Source organism: Scomber japonicus, chromosome 1 (assembly GCF_027409825.1).
Source record: "Scomber japonicus isolate fScoJap1 chromosome 1, fScoJap1.pri, whole genome shotgun sequence".
In the NCBI taxonomy this organism is placed as follows: Eukaryota; Metazoa; Chordata; class Actinopteri; order Scombriformes; family Scombridae; genus Scomber; species Scomber japonicus.
In genome coordinates, this window is record NC_070578.1 from 32,385,271 (window position 1) to 32,408,251 (window position 22,981).

At 37.5% G+C, this 22,981-nt stretch overlaps 1 protein-coding gene across 1 annotated transcript in view; it reads right to left on the reverse strand.

Moving 5' to 3' along the window:
- Positions 1 to 635: 635 nt before the first annotated feature.
- Positions 636 to 22,981, reverse strand: part of luzp2 (leucine zipper protein 2) — a 90,169-nt gene continuing 67,823 nt past the window's right edge. The window contains exons 9-12 of the mRNA XM_053321123.1: positions 22,190 to 22,357; positions 13,529 to 13,633; positions 9,182 to 9,256; positions 636 to 746 (exon numbers count right to left, since the gene is read on the reverse strand). Coding sequence (XP_053177098.1) covers positions 636 to 746; positions 9,182 to 9,256; positions 13,529 to 13,633; positions 22,190 to 22,357 — 459 coding nt within the window. The remainder of the gene's footprint in view (positions 747 to 9,181; positions 9,257 to 13,528; positions 13,634 to 22,189; positions 22,358 to 22,981) is intronic.

Here is a 22,981-nt window from a genome sequence, read left to right on the forward strand (position 1 = left end):
CTCTTTGCCTCTGGAATGTTAAAGGCAGAAAGAGTGCTGAAATATTAAATGTTGAACAGTTGGCCAGCCAACTTGAGCCTCTATATTTCAAAATGTGGAGGAGTAAATAAACCTTGCTACAATGAGTGACAAACAATAGTCTAAGTTGGGTAGTAGTAATAGTAGTAGTAGTAGAAGTAGTAGGAGTATTTTTTTTTTATCTTTGTCAATTGATATACTCATCACAGGATACAGTGTCAGACCTCACTAGTGCAAAGGGAATTTTCTAGAAAGATCACACATTTAGAAAGCAGTGTCCTCACTCAGAATAAAACTCAGATAAGTAAACAACAAATGAACAATCATGAAACAAGTTACCAGTGCCATTGCTACCTTTTAAAAAGAATTTCTAGAATGCATGCCATTTTACTATGGAGGTTTTCAGATGACAAATTTGTTGACAATTCCAGTGTCTCAGCTTTTGCAAACAATGCTGATATGTGTATGTGTAGCTGTGTGTGTGTGTGTGTGTTGGTATGCGAGTGTGTGTGGGCGCACATATGTTTTTTTGTGAGAGTGCGCAAGTGTGTGTGTGCTCTTAGAAAGATCCTTCAGGCAATGCAGAAGCTCTGCATTTTGGATGATATGCCGTCCGCTCAGTTGTATTTGTGTGGCTTTGTCTTTTTGCTGCTGCTGCCTCCCTCTGCCTCCTCGCTGCCGTCTGAGGGCTTTGTGTTGAATTTTCCAGTCTGCGCTTGGCTCCTTTGCTGTTAGGTTCAGAAGATAAAGATTCATAATGAGCAAGACTGATACAATAATATTCCACAGCAGACATGTGGTGGTCTGTAATTTGAGCAGGAAATGTTCTTAAAGATCTCTGGGATGCAAAGGAAGTACTTAGGCATTTAAAATAATATAATATTTATTACTAGTGTTTCATTACCAACACTATAATCACTGCCATTACTACTGTGCAGTAATCAGACACTTTATAATTCCTCTCTCACTCCTTGCTCTTATTAGTTGGTGTAGCATATATAAAGGAGTTGACTTCAGAGGACATATTGATATTGGGCTGAACCTCCAACTCTATAAGAACATTTTGCATACTGCTATTTATCAGTTTGTCCAATATCACTGAATACCATGTGTGAGTTTTACAATTTCACATAAGTGTCACATTTTACAGAATAACTTAACACTCTATTTCAGCTTGAACATGCAGCCATATGTTGGGAGTGAATATGTGGGAGTGTGTAGTAAGGCAAACTACGTATAACTGTAATGTTTAAAAAAAAGTGCTTCAAGCTTTTCAAACGTGAGAATGTGAAGCTCCTCTGTGTCATACATGATAGCAAACTGAATATCTTTGGATTTTGATCGTTTGATAGGACAAAAAGAGATATGTGAAGACATTGCCTTGAGCTTTAAGAAATTATAACAAGCACTTTTCTCTATTTTCTGGCATTTATAGACAAAACAATTAATCAGTGGAGAATCAATGGCACCCCTTGGCAAATAGCATGTTTTGGTGATTTTTAACTCAAAGATGTAAAAAAAACAACCTCAAGGGTATTTTCTGCAAACCGTAATGCATAAATACTTTTTATGTGATAGAGTGAACAAAATAAAAACATCATCTGTGGTGAGTGCAAAAGTTTTGCCAACCTAAGAGTTTATAAGTCTCAAACTCTTAATAAGGTCTCAGCTGGCACAAGTTTGAAAGCTTTACTAACACTCTGACTCTTCAAAACCTTTGTGTGAACACCCAGCAACCAGAGGTTCCTCTAAGGAGCCGTGTAAGACTCTGAAAATGAAAGTTATTGATGCCCACAATGAAGGGGGAGGCTACATGAAGATAGTGAGGTGTTGTCAGCTTGTTCCCACAGTGTGAGATGTAATTAAGAGATGGCAGTTTAGGGCAACTGTGGAGGACATGTTGAGCTCTGGAAGATCAAAAAAAAAACTCTTGGAGAGAACGGCTCACATGCTGGTCAGGAAGGAAAATCAAAAAACCCATTTGACTAGAAAAAAGAAAAAAAAAAAAAACCTGCAAGAAGAATTTGCAGACTCAGGTGTGGCAGTGCACTGTCCCACTGTGTAGCGATGCTTGCACAAACAAGACCTGCATGGAAGAGTCAGCAGAAGAAAAACTTCTCTGCATCCTCATCAGAAAATCCAACATCAGAAATATTCAACAGAACATCTACAGAAGCCTGATGTTTTTCAGAAAACAAAAAATAGAATACTTTGGATACGATCAGCAAAGGAGAAAAGAAGAAGAAGCAGCGTTTCATGAAAAGAACACCTTGCCAACTGTTAAGCATGTGGGTGGGTGTATCACGCTTTGGGGTTGTGTTGCAGCTACTGGCACAAGGAAGCATTACACGTGTGAAGGGAAAAATGGATTCAACTAAATCCCAGCAAACACTGGAAGCAAACATCATACCATCTGTAAAAATCTGAGGCTGAAAAGAGGACAGCTTCTACAACAGGATAAATGATCCTAAACATACCTCCAAATCCACCACGGACTACCTCAAGATATGCAAGCTGAAGCTTTTGTAATGGCCCTCATGGTCTCCCTGATTTAAACATAATTGAAAATCTGTGGGTAGATCTTAAAAGGGCCAGGCATGCAAGACGGCCCAAGAAAATTACAGAACTACAAGGATTTTGAAGGACTTTTAATTGACTACAAAAAAGCATTTGCAAAGCTTTTATATCTGCCAGAGGGAGTCTTACTAAGCAGCAGGGTACCCAAACTCTTGCACATGCCACCCATGTCTTTATTTTTCTAATTTTCTTCAGGTTAAGGAATAAAAAAGTATCTGTACATTAATATTTGTAGAAAATATTGTGTTATTTTCAATATCCTAAAGAGTCTATGTTCACATCTTTTCAATAAAAAAAAGAAATCAACAAAATATGTGGTCTGGAGGCACCAAAACGTTTGCATACAATTGTAAATAGGGGAATAATCAAAAATGAAAATAATTGCTAGTTGCAGCCCTAAAGGAAACAATGATGGTTACTGGAAAAGGGAAAAACACACCAGGGAAATAATGATGTGACTGTGCATATGATTCACACAAAATTGGATTTAAGTTACTAAAATACTAAAAAAAATGTGGTAAAAATATTACTTTAACTCAATTATCTATCACAGTGTGAGTAAACACTGTAAGCACTAGCAGTATGTGGTTATTAACAAGCATATCTTTGTTCTTTTGAGATCAGAGTTTATCCCTGCAGTGCACTCCTGCAGTAGATCTCCCATTGATCCAGTTCGTTTGATATACAGTATGTTCCGGTGACTGCCTGACCACATGACTTAAAAGTTGATTAGGACCACTCAAGTGCACCACTGAACGATTCACTGTCCATGGAAATTAGATTTTGGGATTCTGGGGGCTGCAAAAGATTAACAGTTTGTGTACTCCTCATTTAGGCAAAACCGAGACTGTATTTATGGGATGAATTTGGACGAGCCTTTGAAATACAGCAGCCTTGTCAAACTGTTAGATCAGCTATATTTGGGTTGGGTGATATCTTCTGAAATCATGACTAGTTATCACATTTACCTTGATAACATTTTGTGAAAGAATATTTCATTCAATACAGCTGTGCATAATAATCTTTATAGGTCTTGGGGCGTTCTTATACATATGTGAAAAAAAAAGTTGTATAAAGCCTTTCATGGATCCTTTTGTGAAGCAAAATTTTTTTCAAATTCAAATTGTGTCAATTACATATTGGCTTGTGTTTTTAAGCACATTTCCAAGCTTCAAATGTATTTTCTTCCATTTTAAACACAGTAATTGTGTGCCAGGCTCTGAGCGCTGCCAGTACACGGGTGACCTGCACTTATTACTGTGCCTGAATGCATCCAGTGTAGACACGGAGGGAGGGCTGAAGCTGCTGCTCTGCTGCTTATTCTACACCGCCTGTGTGGACACTGTGTCACACTGAATGTTCACTGTTACATTTCAGTGTATACGGCTAACCTGACTCTGCTCTGACAACCAGCTCACATGCCTCTCCTGAGCACAGACGCACCATCTATCTAAAAAATTCACTTTTTGTTCTGTATCTTGTTGACTGAAGCCAAAATATGCCCATATGACCAACATGACATGTTGTTCTGCACCTGCCCCCAGCTGCTTTTACCCCAACATTTGTCTGTTTTGTCCATCAGACTTACAGTAGACTGGACACGTCTGGTTGAATACACTGTTAAAAACTACTAGGTGGAACAATACAGACAGTGTTTCATGAAATGAATCCACAGCACACTCTGACTGGTTGTGTGCTCTGGCCTGTAAGGTTAGATTTGTTTTTGTACTTGAAAAAGGTAGCAGCCTGTATAAAGGGATGAATTTATCGAACGCATCGGCGTGACTGAAGTTGGGTCATTTAGTGAGCCACAATATTGATTTTTGGTAACTTTTCAATTGATTTCTCAGCTCTAAAGGCTACAGAACCCCTGCTGGCTTTCATCCTCGGCATAGAGGGAAGGAGTTACACTTGGGACGCAGAAGGAATGCAATTAACTACCTGGTGGGACAGAAAACCAGCAGTTCTCAGGGTTTTGAAGAACAGTGAGAACAGCAGCAGTCTGTTGACAGTACAGTGGCATGTTGAAACACAATGCAATTCAATAGAGCTATGTGTTTATGTTATTTTCACAAATTCTCTTTAATATTTTAAAGAAAAACAATCACTGGGCTCCAATGTATTATTTTATTGAGATGCAAGTTTCTTTGGTATTGTGAATAATTTAAGCCATTTTTTTGACATGGCAGTTTAAATACTGCACACAGGCACAAGAAGCCGATTCTCCAAGCAAAGCATCTGTTTGGTGTTTACCAATGTCACTTTGGAGAATACCTTAAGGCTCGCTGGCTGCTTGCAAATTACTGAGTTACAGATCACTCTGCATGGCAGCGTTTTACTGTTCTACCACTTGGCTTAAAGCAAAATAAACAGAAAAGAGGCAACATGCAGCTCTACACTTATCCAATCACTTTCAGGGGAACATGAAAGTAAACTTTGTGTTTGACCTCATCATCTGGCAGTTGAATTATAACCAAATACTGAGCGGTGGAGTTTTAACTGAAGTACATCTATGTGTGTGACTGGTACTCAATAACTCTCACTTCATTCTGCAGGCAAACTTGATCTCTCCCTTAATGCACTCATATGGCTTCATGCCAGCCTCTGTTCCCACCCACTTTAACGTGGGCTTGAGATTCTTCTTTTTTTTTGTTAAGCTATTTGCCACTAGCATAAACTACTTTAAGGACTTTTTTGTGCAAGGGTGGGTTTTTGTCAGTAGGAGCTCTGCTAATGTCAGGCTGATTAAAAAATATAAATAAATGCACAGTATATAATGAATGTTTCTGCTATTGCAACATATGTACAATCTGACCTTGTATTGACTTATTGTGCATTGTGTTTTTCATTAGCATGGATGGAGAGAAATCTTTACAGATACCTTTTGTTTTCTAATAAAATGAGCTGAGAGGCTTTATATCGATATATACACAGTCTATAAAATACAAAGATAGTCCAGAAACATGTGGAATAAAGTACAGCTAAAATTACCATTTTTTGTTATGGATGAAAAAATCTTGTCGATAACATCAGTGGGAAGGTGGGCGCACATTTCCTTCCTTACTAGCAAATCAGGCAGAACGTGTAATTATCTTCCTCAGAAAATGTTAGCAACAGGACACAAATGCCACCATTATTCTGAAAACTCAATAACAAATGAGAAGGTTCTTGTTCTGATTATGTCGCCATCTGTAAAACAACTAGTTTAACAATGCCAGAGCTGACAGAGAGCTGACAGACTACTTGTTCTTTTTAAAATAGTAATGATAATAATAATAATAATGATGATAATGATGATAATTTGAACAATTATTATACATTATTTTGGGGAACTGCATGCTGGGAGCATAAATTGTTTTTTTCCCCCTGCTCACATTCACTCTTTTGTGATTTTTGTATTCCATCCGTTCTTCCACTTGCACCTTTTCCTTTTTTTTGATGAATTCAAAATGTTAGAAACAAACACTACTGATGCCACGGTGCTTCAGAGAGAGACGCTGTGTTGTTTAAGAATGTCACAGTTTGCTGAAGTGCTTTGGAGCTATAAGGAGAATCTTAATGATGGGCTCTAGTAGATATACCATACATCTGAACAAATGTTATATAAGTTTAATTGCATGCTATGTCTACACAATGTATTTACAAACCCAGAACAGTGTTATCCGCCCCCCCCACACCCCTCTCCCTCCAATGTTGTTGACATTACAGTTATTCTGGCTGAAAGATCCACTGAGGGTATCCGGTGCTGGTCTGTCAGACTGTTGATGTCGAGGCCACATCCGCAAGAGCCTCTTTGTCTGATCAGTCTGCCGGAGGAGACTGAGAGAATAGATGAGGGCTTATTGTACAATACATCTCACCTACAAATACAGCTGTTGCTCTGTCTACTTGTAAACCTTTCTTTGTGCTTGGAGAATTTGAGAATAGCCTTTTCTTCTGGAAATATTGGAACATAAGGGGAGACGACACAGAGGTTCTCGCTCTCACAAATCGAACATGAGAACACATAATGAAGGCAGAGTAGTGACAGAAATAGGGGGGGCACTTTAACGCAGATTGATCCACAGAGACCGGAATGCAAATCATTACTAATCAAATTGTTTACTACACCGTGAATGGCAAGTGCTGTGCACGAGGGATACCAACAGACGAGCAAGCAAAAGGAGCTGATGCTACGTTTAGTGCTGCAACACAATCTGAAAATTAGATTATGAAAAAAAAAATCTCCTGCACACCTGAGGAGGCTTGTTGACAGGTGTGTTGGTAGAGTGAACACATGTTAAAAAGGAATAGGTGAACACCTGCACACTTTCTTCACGTTTCAGTCACTGACCTTCTTTAGGTATACATTACATCATATCTTATATTTATTGAGAAAGTGAAGACAGTGTGTAAGTGTACAAGTAAATAATGTTTTCCCAACAAAAACTTGAAGTATAAAAAGTAATAAGCTGGAACATAATTATTTCTCCTTGTCTCTCAACTTTTTTACTGCTCTAATAAAATTATGAAGATTTTAGTTCTCAAATAAAACCCCCTCATCATAAAGGTGGACACGCTTCACTAACGCAGATTGTTTCCATTATATTTGTCTTTTGCTGGTCTGGCATGTTGTGTTGGTACAGTATACTGCTGCACAAGTGTCTGTGGGATTTGCACTTCAGTAACATATTACATATTGTGTAGCACTATTTCACTATCTGAAGCAGAATACCATTATCTTGTAACGCTTTGAATCAGTGACAGTCCTGTGTTGTATAACATAAGAAAAGCAATTGTCAGACACTCTTTCTTGCATAAAAACAAACCAGGGAAGTCAAATCTGCCCGTTTGTCGAGGTCTCTTTTGAAATATTCTCGCATTCTTGTGCAAATACTGTGTGTGCCTAAAAATGGACCGCTGCCACTTGGAATGCAAGGCAGTTGCTCAGTTACACAGTATTGCACCGAATTGAAATGAGATGCATTGTTTTGCTGTACCATCTGCCACCTCCAAACAGGTGTGACTCAATTCAATAATATGATGAGGGAGGCAGTTAAGCATAGGCTTTGGCAGGGATTTGACATTGGCACACTGAATATTAGATTTTTAGCAGATTGGTTGCCTTCTTTTTTTAGGAACGTGATGTAGGAGTTGTACATCGTACTGTATTATCTGTTGTACTTTGTTTCACTTTTATTGTGTTTTAATTTGATTTTTTTTAGCTCTCTGTGAATGTTTTTCAATCAAATTTTTCTGTAATGTAAAAATATGTTCGGAATAGCAAAAACTGTTTAAAATGACGAATCTGTTACAGATGATTTAATCATAGCCTAAGGCAGGTGATATTACAGTATATATAATTTGTTCTTATTCTCAACATTTTGTAAAAGCATTTTCTGTGTTGACAAATCCTAATGTAGCTAATATCTCTGTGCCATAGACCTCTATTGTTGTGCAATATCTATTAAAACCATCAATAAAGCAAATATTTTCACTTGGTGACATATTCCCATTCATGTAAACATGTTAGCTAAAGATACAGTGCCCTGCTCGGTAAAGGAGTTCTCATTTTTTCTAAAGTAAATTCATATTTGGTTTTAGTCTTTTGCAATGGTGAAAAAAAACAAAGTACATTTACTCGAGTAATCTGCTTAAGTACAATGTTGAGGTACTTTTACTTGAATTACCAATTTCAAACTTAAATTTGTTACAACTGTATACTTCCACTCTACTATATTTGGTACATTTGGACAGCTTTAGTTACTTTTTAGATGAAGATGAAACCAGTTCCCAACCTTTGTGTCTTTTGACGTTTACAAAAAGCAGTGTGTAGTCAGGGTCACATTTCAGATGTTTATGATTGTTAACAGCTCCACCAAATATTGATTTGTCCCGCTAAACTTCTCACATGGTTTCATTCCCATAAATGTTTAAATGATCCAATATTTCACCAAAAATCAAGGATTAGACCAACTGAAAACAGATTTGTGTATCAGAACTTTTGTATTTTCTTCTATCCTCTCCCATTAATCACCTCATGACCCCTCAGATTTATCTGATGACTCTTTGGAGAGGCCCGGCCCCTAGTTTAGGAACCACTGGACAAAACTAGCTAGCTGTGTATAAAGTAGTGTAAACTAGCTCCACCTCCAGCAGCTACAACTGTAAAATGCTGCTCTAACACTGATGCTTCAGTATTTATAATCCAAGGATGTTATATATAATAATACATCAGACAAAATTTTACTTCAACAATTTAACTACATTTTACTGCTGATGCCTTACTGAATAATACTTTTACTTAACTTGGATTTCTCATGCAGAACTTTTACTTGTAATGGAGTATTTTTACATTACTGTATTGGTACTTTTACTTAGGTAAAATACATGAACAGTTCTTCCACTAATGGTCTTTTTTTATTGGATTTCTTGATTGTTAGAAACATAAAAAAAACACCAGCCTTATCCTGTAAGACAGTTGTGTTGCTTAACTAACATATAATTTGTTTAGGGGGGCATGACAGGACTGACAACACTGCAGTAAAAAGAATACATTTACAATGTTTGGTTCTGTTATTTCCATATAGATTCAAGTGAAGCTCACCTGCTGTTCCTCTGGTAGCTTTTTACTGTCTGCGGCTGATTCCTCCGTCTGATTCTTGAAGCAGTCGCCCCCCGTCTGTAGGAAAAGATGGAAATTATTTCAGAGTGCAGACTGCATGCTGGGACAGTGTTTATTCAATGAAAACACAGGAGATCAATAGACTTCCTAATAATTATGATAATAATAAGGAAAACAACTTTATTCTTATTTTTCAAAACAAAGCAACAAAGGGCTATATATGTTTGAAACAAGACATTTCAGGACTGAGGCAAACAGACAATTAAAATTATACAAATATCAAATGGAATAAGATTAACAATAATAAAGATAAAAAAAGACAACAGTAATAATAAAACAGGCACATGTTGGAAATAAAACTGTGCTAGGATTATTATAAGGCTTTTTAAAACAGAAATCTTTTGGGAAGTGATTTAAGAAGATGTCACTGATCCTGCAAGTCTCATATTCTTGGGCAGGGAGTTTGAGAGCTGAGGGGCCATGACTGCAGAACCTTTAGTCCTGAGCTGGGACTTAGAAACAGCAGAGCCCTGCCCGATGATCTGAGCTTGTGCTCTGGCTCATAGGGGAGCAGCAATTTGGAAATGAAGCTGGGAGCTGAACCATGAACTGCTTTAGATGTGATCAGTAAAATCTTAAAATCAATCCTGATACTTACTGGTAATCAGTGAAGGGAGGCTAAAATGGGGCTCATGTGATCTTGACTGCTAGTATTTGTTAAAAGCTAGGCAGCTGCATTTTATAAAGTAATCTAACCAAGATAAAATAAAAGCATGGGTGACCTTCTTGAGATCAGGCCAAGAGAAAAAAGACCTGATGTTTGAGATGCTTGATAAAAAATATGAATAAAATGTGTAATTTGTTTTTCAAATGAAAGGTTATTATTTGTAGGCAGTGGTCCAATATGTTTCTGTAATATGGGGATGTACTTCTGAGGACCAGATCATTATTTCTGATTAGTTTTTATTTATTCATTTATATATAGAACAACAAGGGACCCAGGATGGAGCCTTGGGGAACACCAAAGGTCAGAGGGGCCAGAGAAGAGGAGGCATTTCCCATGACTACCGAGAAGGTTCTGTTTGATAAATTGGATTTAATCTAAAGAAATCTCCCTGCAGAGCTCAAATCAAGATGACTTTACATCGAACCAGCATCAGCTGTAGCTAAAAAGTCGTTGGTTACTTTCAAGAAAGAAGTTTCGGTGCTATGACGTTCGTGAAAACCTGACTGACATGTGTCTCGGTCTACTCCAGGTGAAAAGAGGAGAATAGAGAAGGAGACCCTTTCCTTGTGCTTCTGGCTAGCTTGTTGGGGAGTGATGTCCTCCAGATTGCAGACAACAGAGGTGTTAAAACCAGGGGGAAGGTGGAATCACAGGCAGCCACATCTTCACCGCAGATTAACATTTTTAACACATCCAACTCGGTTCATACAGCGGCTAACAGTCCGGCAAGCACCCGACAGTCCTTGCATGGATTTGGCTTGCTGGTAAACACCTCTGTATGGGCCATGTGGGAGGAGGGAATCTGTTCCCACCTTGGATTGGATAACTCCATAATCAACAGTCTATCCTGTTGCAACCCGTCACTCAAGTGCAAACTGCATAACGAAGCAAACAAAGTCTCAAGGTAAGGACCTGATCCTTATACCAATGATACTAATGATATTCTATTGACTTCTTCAATATTCTTCAATTCTATCAATATTCATAAGTGTACTGGACCAGAAATTATATTAGAAGTTTATATGTTTTTAAAGTGATTAAATAATCAGTCGATTAAACATTTTTCGATTAAACATTTATTATAGTAATTTTATGAAGCAAAAATGCTCAACATCAGCTGCTGTCAGCCACTCAAATGTGAGGATACACTGCTTTTCTCATTTTCACACTATCATTGTAAACTGAATACCCTTGGGTTTTGGACTGTTGGTCGGAAAAAAACAAGCAATTTGAAGATGTCACCTTGGGCACCTGGAACATGTGATGGGCATTTTTCAGTATTTTCTGACATTTTATAGACTATATAGTCAATTGTGAAATAATGAATGCTGGGGAAAAAATCATTCATTGTGGCCCTGTGGGATATATTTCCTTTTTGAAGAATGTACACATGGCTATAAGCAATGTCAAGACATTTCCATTCTGTGATAGCCATTTTGCTACAATGTAACTTTGCTGCAAATCATTGTGGTATAACATAGCTTCATACAGGATGAACAAAAACCATCACTATACTTTGTCACGACACAGTCTGTTTAACCTTCAGTTGAATTGTGAATGACCTACTTGAAACACTGACTCAACGTAATAATATCTGGATGCACCTCACCACAAGCAGGATGAGAATGGAGGTGAACACCTAGATACTTCATATAACACTGTCAGACAATCCCATACCTAATGCATTTTACATGAAATATATATTTCAAGTGTGACATCTGTGTAGGAAAAGCAAAACATTCCCTAGATTGCCGCAAATCTATCACATTTAATTTTCAAACTCAAGCACACTTTGCAAGTTATACGCACTCATACAAACTGTCTCTCCTTATTTCCCTCTCAGCCTACAGGGAGAGGAGGACATGGGAGGATGTGGAGGCATTCACGAGCAAACACAGTTGAGTCTCTATTTCAAATACTGTACGTCTCTTCTTATCTGTATCAGAATGCGTCTCCCTCTCGCTGCAGGATTTTTTTTTTAGATACTTGCCAAAATTATATAATCAATTATGGGACACCAGCGAACATTGTTTTTGGCACGATTTCATTTAGGAAGAATCTCTTTGACACAGTTTCCACAGAGGGTAATTTCCTCTCTGGGTGGCATCCATCCACACTCCCCTGTCTCCAGTGGTCTATCAACTTGTATCTGTAATACTTCTTGATAGCCACTCGTCAAAAATCCTTACGGACCTGTTTCACTTTCCCCGCATTCTTCAAATCCCCTTGGTTTTGACAGGGTTTGAGATACTCATTCAAAGGCTTTCCTGATAGCTGGCTGCTCACAGTTGCCTGGATCCTTGACAAGCAAGTCTGTGACTGCAAGGTACCAAAAGTCCTTCACAAAATAATCTGAATACAAGAGGCCAGTGCTTCTTTCTCTCCTCTCTCAATAACTGCTTTCAAAGTGCCAGCGAAGCACTCAGCTCCCAAAAATGAAATTCTTCATTGTAAAACTATATTTGCACTTAAGAAAACTGTTTTTTGAAGACTATTGTTACTTGCTCGTGCCCCAAAACTTTGCCCCGCTGTGAAGGGAGGACTGCTTTCACAAAGTTTGATCCATTATTATACAAACCTTATTTTTAATCCTGCGAACCCTCCCAGCTAAGACCCTCCATCAGTCCTTGGTGAGCCATTAAAGAAAACTCAGCTCTTTCATGATGAAATCTTGATTTTTGTTCCACTTAATCATAATCTCCTTTACCCAAAAAACATATTTTTCTACATTTCTGTCTTGACTGAAACTCAACAGTTACTGTTAATGTGTAATGTTGGAACAAGTAGCTCAAAATTTGGGTTGCAAGGCTCATATTTCAAAACACAAAGATTAATGCAACTTTGGAAATAAGCTGCATTAGGTTCCCTTTATAGATGATTGTGTGGTATGTGCGGCTTCATCATATCTAATACATTGGTCATGTTTCAGGTGGTTTCAAAGTAATGTACATTTTTTGGACTGTCATCATTGTCTTTGAATCTAACATAGCTGCACACAGTACATTGCTTTTGTCATTACTGGGGATAATGAATATATGTATTCTTCCTCATCATCATTAAGTGTCCAAGATTATGGCTCAGTTGATTATTCCTAAGGAGGTTTTTCTTTCACAGTATTCTACTCCAGTTTCTCGCACGTTAAATGTGTTTACATTGCTCTTCTGCCTCCTCTTTCTGTGATGTTAGCACTTACCAATGCAAATATGGCTAATAATGAGACTGAATTAAGTTTGCAAATTTAAAAACATTAATCATTGCCTCTTTATTAATTGATTGAATTGCAGATTACTTTTGTTAGCACTATTGGGATCAATGTAATCATTTAGTAATATGCAAGAAGAACTGATTAAATCCAAAATATATATCAGCAATTTGCAAGTTGAATCAAACATATGAACTAAAGCTTGTGTATGATTAAACTCGTTGCAGTTCTTGTATAAAGTTTTCCCATTAATAAACCTAAAGAAGACACTTGGAGCAAAAGCAGCTTGTTTGATTTCTGATGCAGGACTTGAACATGAAATCTGTGAACAGATGAACATCATGGATTCAGGCCCTCGGGTCACATAGGCCATTACAGTTTAATTACTCTAAAGGCTCACCTTTTCCATCTGGCACTCTTTACCGCTGCCATTCTCTCTCCTCATTACTCCAATGTTCATGGGTGATTTACTGGCAGTGACAATTCTCTGAACTTTGGAGATATCCTGTAGGAAAAAAAGACAGACCATTTCAGCTTAGGCTCTGGGGTTCCTGGAATGCAAACAGTTCACACTCCAAGTATCATGACAGTTATACTTATTCATTTAAACTAATTTAGTTTATTTATTTCTTGTAAATAAATCATGAGTGGAATGACTATTTTATAACAGGCAGTGGGAATGGCAAAATAAAAGACAGTGAGTTCTGGAAAAACTAAAAAGAGAATTATTGAGATACTAAGGCTTGGAGGTGAACAGAGTAATATTCTTCAACCACATATCCAATACTAATTTAGACTACTGCAGCTAGAAGACAGAGTCCACCTCCTCACCATCACACCAGCTATTTCCAAAATGTGATTCATAAAGTAGACTTTAAGTTATAAGTATTGCACATGTTTTGTCCACTGCATTTTATCCCAAGTACATCTTTGATACAGTGATGATGATGATTAACTACTACTCAATAGAGTGGGCATATAAAGTTTTATTTTAGTTGTCAGAAAGGAAACATATATAGAACTGACATATGATGCATGTCTAGTAAGCAAGATATTCAAAGTTCACTTTTATTGTTGTTCAGGTCTGGTTCGTTGTTGAATAAATGTGAGTGCACTGTTGTCTAGCAACTGACTCAGAGGTTGCAGAAGTTGGACCTTGAGACCAGCATGAAATTGATGTCTGTATAAACATACTTGGTTAATTGTGAGTGTACAATTGTGTAGTTCTGCAAATAGATCTGAACATTGGTGGGTAGACTACACACAAATGGTACTCGAATAAAAGTATCTTTATATAATTTAAAAGAAAAAATAACCTAAGACAGAACATCATAAAAAAAATATTATAGTTGAGTAACTTCATAACCATCCAAACCATCATACCAACAATTTGCTAACTTCTTACTTTTAAAACATGTATTTTTTGAAACCAGTAACAATATTGCATGACAACAGCTAATATAAAAATATTAAGTGCATGAATATTATTAGGATAATTTGGATTTTTTTGAAGTGGGATTTCATGAGGTACTTATGCATAGTCATTGTATAACCTGCAGTAGATTGGGGTCCGCAAGCCCCCAGTTTGGAGAAGCAGGCAGGTGTAGCATACCAACACAGGAGCAAAGCACTGTACTCCTGTCCCTCAGACAGCCTTTTCATTTGGTGCTACATCTTTTTAACAATAGAGCTTCTGTTATCCTACGCAATCTGCATGCTGCTTTACGCCGCCCGCAGATCAGCTGTTCGGGTCAGAAAGTTCAGTTTTGAGATGGGACGGCTAATCTGCAGCATAATACAGTGTGATACATTCTAGTTATGAAGACAATCCCTGTGGCATGTGTGAACTCAGCTGAATATAAAAATAATTCATAAATGTCTAGAAGTAGCGAGAAGTGTAGCCCAACGTAAATATGTACATATATTTTATCGAAAATGTACTCAAGTAAGAATAAAAAAATATTCTGCAAAACAATTACTCTTAGAAGTACAAATTATTGTTAAAAAACATATTCAAATACATGTAACGGAGTAAATGCAACACGCTACTATCCATCTCTGGATTTGAGATTTACTACTACAGGAGTTTCAAACGATGGACAATAATGTTTCAGTGCTGTGACCCTCTGCAAAAACATCCAAGGGAATGTTAAGATCGTGGGCGGGAAACAAGATGGACAGCCAGAGATGAAAAGGCTCTCTCTGGAGATGGTAAAATGATCTATACTACCATCACCTGAAATGATCTCTGCATGAAAAAGAAAAACTAGTGAGGTTGAGGTTCTTTGAGTCAGTGGTGTAAGAGATGCCCTGTGCTATAGACCAAAAAAAAAAAAAAAAGATTTCAGAAAGATTACATAGCAGGCTTCTGTCGGGCTGTTTTGACCATCACTTACTAGAAATAGTCATTTGAATACTGATACTGTGTAATGGTATGGCTGTGACAAACCTAAATGGAAACTGTCAATTCTCAGAGCCTTCAATAGATATCATGACATGTATATATAATATCAAACTGATAGATGTATAATCATATAGGACTGCAAATAACTATTACTTTCATTATCGATTAACCTGTCAATTATTCTCTTGATTAATTATTTGGTCTATAAAATGTCAGAACATATTGTACTGTCAAGGCACCGTCTTCAGATGTCTTGTTGATGAGGTATACTTTCATTTAAATGAAGCCCATCGACAGTTATTTCCAAAAATATGTGTAAAATCTGTTGTAATAAGTTGGAATGAAGTTAGCTAAAATGGTCTAACACAGAATTGGGTGATGATGATATACCTTATGCTTTATGAAGAGCCAAACCAAACCAGGCCAGTTTTGACCCGGGAGGAAAAGGGAAGACAACAGGATGGTTATAACAATTACATCAGAAATGTCCGTGGTACAAAGAGTCATGACTGTATAAAACTGGAGACTGACATCATATATCCATCGGGTTTCTTGTAGGATGAAAGACACATATTATGTGATTCATGTACATTACTGTATGTAGCAGCAGAATAACCCGAGGCCAATCATGTAGTTAAGATTATTTTTATACATTGAGTGGTAGACATCAATAGCCATGTAATGCCATAACTGAACTGCACTGCTTCGACCCTCCTCCGACAAATGCTCACAAGCAGAACCTCATACGAAATTGTGGCCTTTGAGTTTTATTTCCTTATTAATAAATGATTAGGTATGTGCAGAAATCAGGTGCAAAAAAAGAGGTGTCAGTTATTTAAATCAGTCTCTTCCAAACTATTCAGAGAGGTGAATAATGTTTTCAGTCTCTGCTCAGGGCTGTTAGCAGAGCATGTGCCCTCTGCTTGACCCTCTTGCATAGGCAATGCTGACATTATTTAGGCACAGCTCAAGCTTTTACTCACAATGAGGAACAAAACTGCTCAAAACTGCAGCAACAGCTTATTGAAAAGTCAATTACTTGAACTTGGAATATTGTCTGTGTAAACTCAGTGTGTAGCTGATCTACAGGACACAAGCTCACGTAGTCGTTGAGACAAAAATTCAGCACTCAAAAGGCCAACTTGTCAATTGACATGTATTCTGAAATATCTTGACATTTAAAAGCTGAAAATGGAGATCTGCAACTATTCCTACAATAAATACAGACTTACATACAGGAAGTAATAACTTAATTAGCATAAAAAACAGCTAACTTGAGTTGCCTCGACTTGTCTTATCTTTTGTGAGATGTTTATTTCGCCCATGTGTTTCTGATTATTTGGCACACAGTAAATGGAAGAAGGTGACAGGGAAATATAGACTTGCTATAATGGGATCATCCTGTTTGACTAACCATTTCCTTGTGTTAGATTTATAAAGTAACAATATAAGGATTTCTATTTTTTTTAAATGTATTTTAATAAGCACTTGTTATTACACTTGAACAGGCTGTTTTAATGGTTTCTTTATAGACAAAAGTTTGTAATTGTATAGTAAAACATAAAAGTAATATAAGAAACTGCTTGTTTTCCTGCTGTCTACCACATCTAATCCTGTAGGCACCAAACAAGTAAAAGATAAAGTTAAGTTTTTACAGCACATATTCCTCCAAACACAACTTTGTCTGTCTGTTGCAGGGAGAGACTGCTGCACAAGGCTTGTACAGTACAGTAGTATCTTCCTTAACTGGGTCAAAAGTGGTCTCTCGAGAACATAAAGCAAGATGGTCTCAAGATGAACACGAGCAATCTTATCCCGTCACTGTCAAACTCCATTCTTACTGTGTCAGCTGAAAGACACGGCAGGTTCAGTGGAATTGGCTTTACTTATGGAAGTGACCACTTTTAGGCTAATGTTTCATGCATTATTTCCTAACTTTGGACAGCATCTGTCAGAATCAGCAGAATTTTACAGCAGTGTAAGAAGGGCGAGGGGGGGGGGGAGCTTTTAGCATACTGCTCTGCCTCCATGGGGGCCGGTGATCTTCCAGTAGAAACTTGGTAAAACTTAAACTTGATATTTTTATTATTAGGAGAAGGATAAAGAGGTTTATTTTCTTAACACTTTAATAAAAATGAGCCCCAACAGAAAACACTACTTGGATGGACTTCTCATATATTCTACGTGATGAAACTGTATTGCATAACAGAATTATTCTACAGTCCAAAATTCAACAGATAAATATCTCCAACCTGCTTTTTTTTGTTGTTGTTGCTGTCAACCACCTACTATCTCCTCCCTGCGTGACAGAGATGAATATCCCGTCGATGTATATAGACAAGGAAACAATCATAAAAGTAAACAGTAAGTGCTGAGAGCATGGCGTGAAAATGCCTCATTTCACCTCCGGCACTGTGCTCCGAGCATCTAAAGACATCAGCTCCCATTACTTTGATGAAAATTGCATGCTATTGGACCACAAGATTTGGCTCTATCCCAGAGACTCTTAAATATGAAGCAACTCTCACTCCATTCTTGCTGATCTCTGCATCCTCACACTAATGAATCTTTCACCAGCGAGAGGAGTTTTGTGTGTGTGTGTGCGTGTGTGTGTGTGTGTGTGTGTGTGTGTGAGTGTGTGTGTGTGTGTGCGCATGCGTCTGTGTGTGTGCATTTGAGAGGCAAGGTCTGAGAGAGTCTTATCAGTGATGTCTACCAGAGCTTAAGGCCCATTATGTTAACTCAAACTACGAGTGTGAAGCTCAAAGTGGTGTCAGTGAGTGCTTGAACAAACATCCCTGCACTTACCCACTTTAGATTTGAAAAACACAAAGTGGGTTTTAGTTTAAGTGTACTCATGAAACTCAAATGTATGTTTTATCACCCAGGGAGTTGATAAAGGCTTTTCTCCATATGTTATAAGCATACTGTAGCAGCACTTTTTTCCTTTGTTTTCTACATTGGTGGTAATGCTGTTAAACCCTGTTGTGTGTAAAACAATTACCCTTTGATCACCAACAATAATTAGGGTTTGATTAAGGCATGCATTTTCAGAAATATTAGCATTGGGCTACATTTCACTTATACTAATATGTCAGGTTGAAAACTACACAACATAAACAAGGATAAAAGATGTAGTAATAATGCTTCTGAGAGCTTCCATGCTGTTAATGAGCGTAATGAGGCACACCTCGTGGTTATCAAAGAGCCAAGTCCTTCACATTTGCCTCTCTGTCATTGGATTGTTACCCAACTTCTCAGCTGTGGGCCGTCTGGCTCTTTTATGCAAAGTAAGTTTTATTATGTATTGTGCTGAGCTACTTAATTTGAAATAAATTTGGCAGTGATTTAAACACATCTTGACCCCCCCTCCACATGCACAGGCAGAGTGGACAGATGCAGCACCCCAGTAATCTTTACAGTAAGGGTTCGCTCAGATTTATCAGACAGCCTGTCAAAGTGTACAGCAGCTACAGGAGATAATGGAGCCAGCAACTACTCACGAGTTGAGTGCTGCTATTTGTATGCTAATGAAGTAGGAAGTAATAACTTAATTAGCATAAAAAACAGCCCACACCTAACTTGAGTTGCCTCGACTTGTCTTATCTTTTGTGAGATGTTTATTTCGCCCATGTGTTTCTGATTGGCACACAGTAAATGGAAGAAGGTGACAGGGAAATACAGACTTGCTATAATGGGATCATCCTGTTTGACTGCCAACATTGACACAAGTTTGAATACAGACTGAATGTGTCAATTACTGGATATTGTTTTGTGTGATGCTGCTGCAGAAGGTCAGTGGTTATACTGGTAGAGATGGTGGTACTGAAGCATGATAAGAAAATGGAGAAATATATATCTATATCTATATATATATCTATATATATATATATATATCATCTAAGTGGCATGTCAAATCTCTTAGGCACTCAAGAAAGAGATGCAGAGTAAATTGTGAGTGCTTTGAGGAGAGAAAAGCCTCTTAAAGACAGAATTGCTCACCAGGATCATGGCAGATAAGGCGTGGCGGTGCTGTGGCCGGCTTGATGATTTCAAAGTGACTGCAGCCGCTGCTTTTCAGAAATCAGAACTAACACAATGTCTGATTGAGTTTGACATGACTGCTTGGTAGAGGGAAAAATAACTGTACTGTGAAGTATATTTCCCAGAAGTAAAAGCGATGTGTATATTCTGCTGCATTTCAGCTCTATATTTTAGGTCTACACAGTCACACCAATATGTAGAAATGTTTAGTATAATTTAGTATCCCTTTTGCTTGATACACAAATAGGTTTTTTTCCTGGATAAAACCTTGACATTTGACATTAGCCCTTAAATGTCAAAGTGTTTCCCTAGCAAAACAAGAAGCAATATCTACACTGAAGGCATAATCCTATTTTTTACAATGAATTCTCTCGGCAGTCACCTTTTTTGTGCTCCTAAAAGGGATTAAAGTCTGAGTCCTTAGTTGAGTCGACTGTGACCTTGACTTTGCAGTGCTCAAAACAAAGACTGTGTCACATTCAGTTAATAACTTCATACAGAACAAGTCCAACATACTAAAACTTCTATAATAATGCCAAAAAGAATCATTGGGATTTACTTCTAAAGCCACATTAACAATTGAATATAAAGATTGACATAAATTACTGTGACTGCTGCTTGATTTAGACATGTTATTATTCTGAACATCCTCGGGAATTGTGTTTGCCCAACTGTTATATTTGGTAGTAATTATTTCCTGGGCTATTTCTCTCTAGAGAGTGATACTCAGGGCATCAGATTGACAAATAGCCACTTGAACAGGAGGTAATAATCGGCTAACACTTAAATTCATATCGCAGACAGTGCATTATGTGCGCTCTGAAGTGCGGTGAGGTGAATATTTTGGCACCGAGTTATATTCCATGATGTCACCAAGCTGGGAGTTACAGTGTGAAATGAATTTCAATTTCAAAGTGTTTACACAGAGAGGAGAAAGAAGAAGAAGAAAAAAACAAAAAACAGCAGCCTGCTTTATCTTATCTAAAAAGTCAGAGAGAAAATTATACTCCGCATTACAGAAGCAAATCACAAATCCAACTCCCTCTCCATTCTAACTTTACAAAACAAATTTTCATCCTAAGACATAATCACGGCTGTGTTCAAACAAGGGTCACTCACACTGACCTGCTATCTCACGGCAGAGTCGATGCTGGAGGCAGACATTTTGACATGTTGTAGCAGGGAAACAGCAGGTGCAATTAATATTATTAAACGGAGCTGCGATCCATTTAGTTTAATCATCTCAAGTGACTGCTTTTTACATACTGGCTCACTGACATGGCTGACTGACACTCTTAAATGTAATGCTTTCCTTGCTATGAGAAGTCAAAACGTCTTGTGTGGAAATGGCTGATTGATCATGCTTTTGGAAATATGGAGAGGTTGTAGTAATGTATTTTGCATTCAGCCTGCATTGTTCATCCAAATCCAGTGAATCAAAACTAGCTTGGAAAAAAAAAAAAAAAAACCTGTTCCAATTCAGCAGCAATGATGATTACCATAATGACTTTTTTTTTATTACAGCTTTAGTAAATGTTTACTGCTAACTGTTATCTTAAGCGTGTCAGTTCAGAGACTCCAGGATATATGGATGTCTTATGCAAAAAAAAAAAAAAAGATTTACTGACAACCACAAACATGATCGACCAAGGAGATAGAAGTTATGATTCAAAGTAGCGGTGTAATATCAGTGAAACGCCACAGCAAGTATGAAGGAAAAGAGTTGTACCAAGGGCCTAGGTATATAACTGTTTACGTATTAGTTAGTTTGATAACAGTCTTGTCACATAGGTTTGGGAACTTTGAAATTAAATTCCAGTTATTTGTTGTCTTGGGAATTACTCAAATACTTATAATTGGTAATTTAAGGAGGATATTACCAACATTTTAACAATCGTAAATAAACTATAGTGGTATATCTCTGTAATGTGTCTGTGGGATTGATATTACTGATAATAAATTAGTGCAGACTCAACTTTTATACACAGCCATCAAATTAATGTTTTTTCAGTAGTTGCAAGTTTTGTTTATCAAATGTCAAACTTGTGTATTTTTTGCTAATTCCCACTTCAACTTTAACAAACTGATGAACCTCCATTGTCAAAAAGAAATAAACAGGTCATGATTTCATTACAAGAAACACATTGTAAAAACTTAATTTATTGATTCACTAAAATTATTTGTTTGACATGTGAGATTATGAGATATAAAAGGGCATTTTGTGAACATTTGAAGTGCTTTCAGTGCTTTTTGAGCCATTTCACAATCTAAGAAAGATGCAAGGTTATTGTAACCTCAGTAAATGAGAATTAAATGGTTTTCAAAAATGTATGAAAAGTCTTCAAGGTGAACAGTATAAAAATCTCACAGTGTATAAATGTAACAGTGAAATCTCATGGTTGTGGCACCTTTGCAGAGCACATTTAAACATCTAACAGTGAAACATACTGTTAGTTCAAGGACAGCAGGACCTCATCTACAGTAGATGTGAGGCAGACTGAGTGTATCACTCAGCCAAAGTATTAAATATAAAAAGGTTGGATTTTTACCACATGCAGGCTTCCTTTTGGATAAACATTAAATCAGATGAAAGTGAGTGGAATACTGATTTACCTTGGCGTGTGGCTGCTGAAAGGTGACTCTCGAGCTGTTGATGAGTGATGAGTATCTGAACAAGTGGGTGGGGGAAGTGGGAAATCTGTGACTGCTGCTGGGTTGGTTTTGCATGACAGCTGAGAAGCAGATGTGAACTGTGTCCTTCAGCGCCTTCAGCTGAGACTCCTGTCCCCAAACAAGATTACACACACACACACACACACACAAGAAGATTTTTGAATCCCTCCATCCTTCTTTCCATGCATCCACATGAGAAATTTACTTAAGCATCAAGCCATGGGAGGCCAAGCCTTAAAGGGACTGTCGTCAGCTAGGAGGCATCGTTAGGCAGGACATGAAGCGTTACTCACCAGAGTGTTCAAACGAATGGGTGTTCAAAAAAATCATTAACATTTAATCAATAGTAATAATAAAAACAATTGGTTTAATTATTTTACAGCAGCGTCTGATGTCAATACAACTGAGCTGAACACCAGGACTACGTGTTTTTCTGATTAGCAGTTGTCTCCCCATGCATTTTTAACTCATCTAACTTGCCCCCAGTGACAGTGTGTCATATAAAAATAACATTATACCTCATAAATTAAAGCTGCTGCATGTGTTCAACCTGCTGAAGCTGAACTTTTTTTTTTTTTGAAAATACAGACATCCTCACTACACAGCATATTGCCATTAAAGTGTTTCTTTTGGGAGTTATTCTACCTTTACCCTAACCATCCAACCTTCAAATTCTACTTTCTAAAACATGGATTCACACTGACTGATATTACTACATATACTTTATTCATT